Source organism: Penaeus monodon, chromosome 21, assembly GCF_015228065.2.
Source record: "Penaeus monodon isolate SGIC_2016 chromosome 21, NSTDA_Pmon_1, whole genome shotgun sequence".
Lineage (NCBI taxonomy): Eukaryota > Metazoa > Arthropoda > Malacostraca > Decapoda > Penaeidae > Penaeus > Penaeus monodon.
In genome coordinates, this window is record NC_051406.1 from 12,686,056 (window position 1) to 12,687,562 (window position 1,507).

The 1,507-nt window shown below is 39.0% G+C and overlaps 1 protein-coding gene across 1 annotated transcript in view; it reads right to left on the bottom strand.

Moving 5' to 3' along the window:
• The window catches only part of LOC119586240 (N-alpha-acetyltransferase 25, NatB auxiliary subunit-like), a 20,710-nt gene that overhangs the window by 13,901 nt on the left and 5,302 nt on the right, over positions 1-1,507 (bottom strand). Inside the window, exons 2-3 of the mRNA XM_037934942.1 lie at positions 1,227-1,451; positions 44-237 (exon numbers count right to left, since the gene is read on the bottom strand). Of these exons, the coding sequence (XP_037790870.1) occupies positions 44-237; positions 1,227-1,451 (419 nt within the window). The remainder of the gene's footprint in view (positions 1-43; positions 238-1,226; positions 1,452-1,507) is intronic.

Consider the following 1,507-nt stretch of genomic DNA (forward strand, 5'->3'; position numbering starts at 1 on the left):
AAAAATATATATTTCTGTAACTCTGACCAGTTCAAATGCCTACCTGCATCACATGGCTCATTACTGCCCAAAAGTAATAAGGATTTTTTGGCTTCAGTTTATACAGTTTCATGGCAGTCTGCTGCTGGTTCTTGTAATCTCCAATTCTCACATAGGCCATGAAGAGATGGGAGAGCAGTTCCTCATTGCTAGGTTCTGATTTCACAGCCATTTCATACACCTTACATATCTGGTCCGCTGCAGAAATAGGAACTGTGGATTAATTATCGGACAAGATGCCTGTGTAAAAACACATACACAGATAGGCACATTAATAAACAGATAAAACAGATACGGACAAATTTATAAACACTATTCACGATATGTAACAAATACCTAAAACACTACTTTAGTTATTATCTGGTTAACTAAGCTGACGACCCCATGTTATAGCTTTGAGCAGCATATGAATAACCTATGACATGATTTGACATTTCTACCACTGAAAGCACTGTTCCCATACAAACTTACACATACCCATTAAAAGAAAAACAAAAGAATGTATAAAAATCATTTGTGGATATATATACACATCAATCATTTAGAAACTTTCAATCTAAATGACTATAGAATAGGTAAATTGTAACCAATTAAATTTTTATATTACTATTAGGTGCAAGAATAATGGCATATACACTTCAGCTTGGCATATCACTTTTAGAGTTCTTAACCCAATGGTGACCGGATTTGCGCATGCCAAACCAAGCCACGTGCCAGGGATAGCGTGCAGTCAGCTGCTTGAGCAAAAGATCAGAAACTTGGGAAGCACATAATTTACCTCTCTTTGTGCATGTCTGGCTGCAGCATATATAATTTTCCAGCATTTCAGACAAAAACAAGGCTTTAACCCCACATCGGAGATACTGTAGCTCCTGAACTACAGCACATAGAGCCATGCAATGCACAACTTGGAGCTGGCTGACCACACACACAGCATATCCCTGCCAACCGGCATTTGGCTTCAGCTCATTTTTGCAAGAATATATGCGGCACCCTCAATAATGAGTTAAGCTGACCTTTCAGATAAGCATATTAGTGAGAAAGTATAAATCTACAAGGCATTTTAAGCCACGATGTGTTATCAAACTTCCCTCCAAACATGATATAAATATAAGTATATATCTATGCATGTTTGGTAAATTCTAGCTTCTATTGATTGGCACAAGAGACAAATAAAAAATACTCACGCTGGTGCATCTCCCGGAAGCATATAGTGAGAGCCTGTAATGTTGCTTCATCTGTTGGACTTTCCTTAATGACTGAGGATATGACTGCTTCACATTCCTCCCGTCGGCTAACCCGTAGGAGTGCTAGACCCTTCAAGACCCGTGCACAATGAAGGTTTGGCTGTTTCCGCAGGACCTTCTCTGCCTCCTGCACAGCCTTTTTGTTGTTTCCAGTGTCTAGCCATTCTGTGGTGGCAAGAGGTAGCTTTCAAGTAGCTTGAAAATATGTTATTTATCATTTT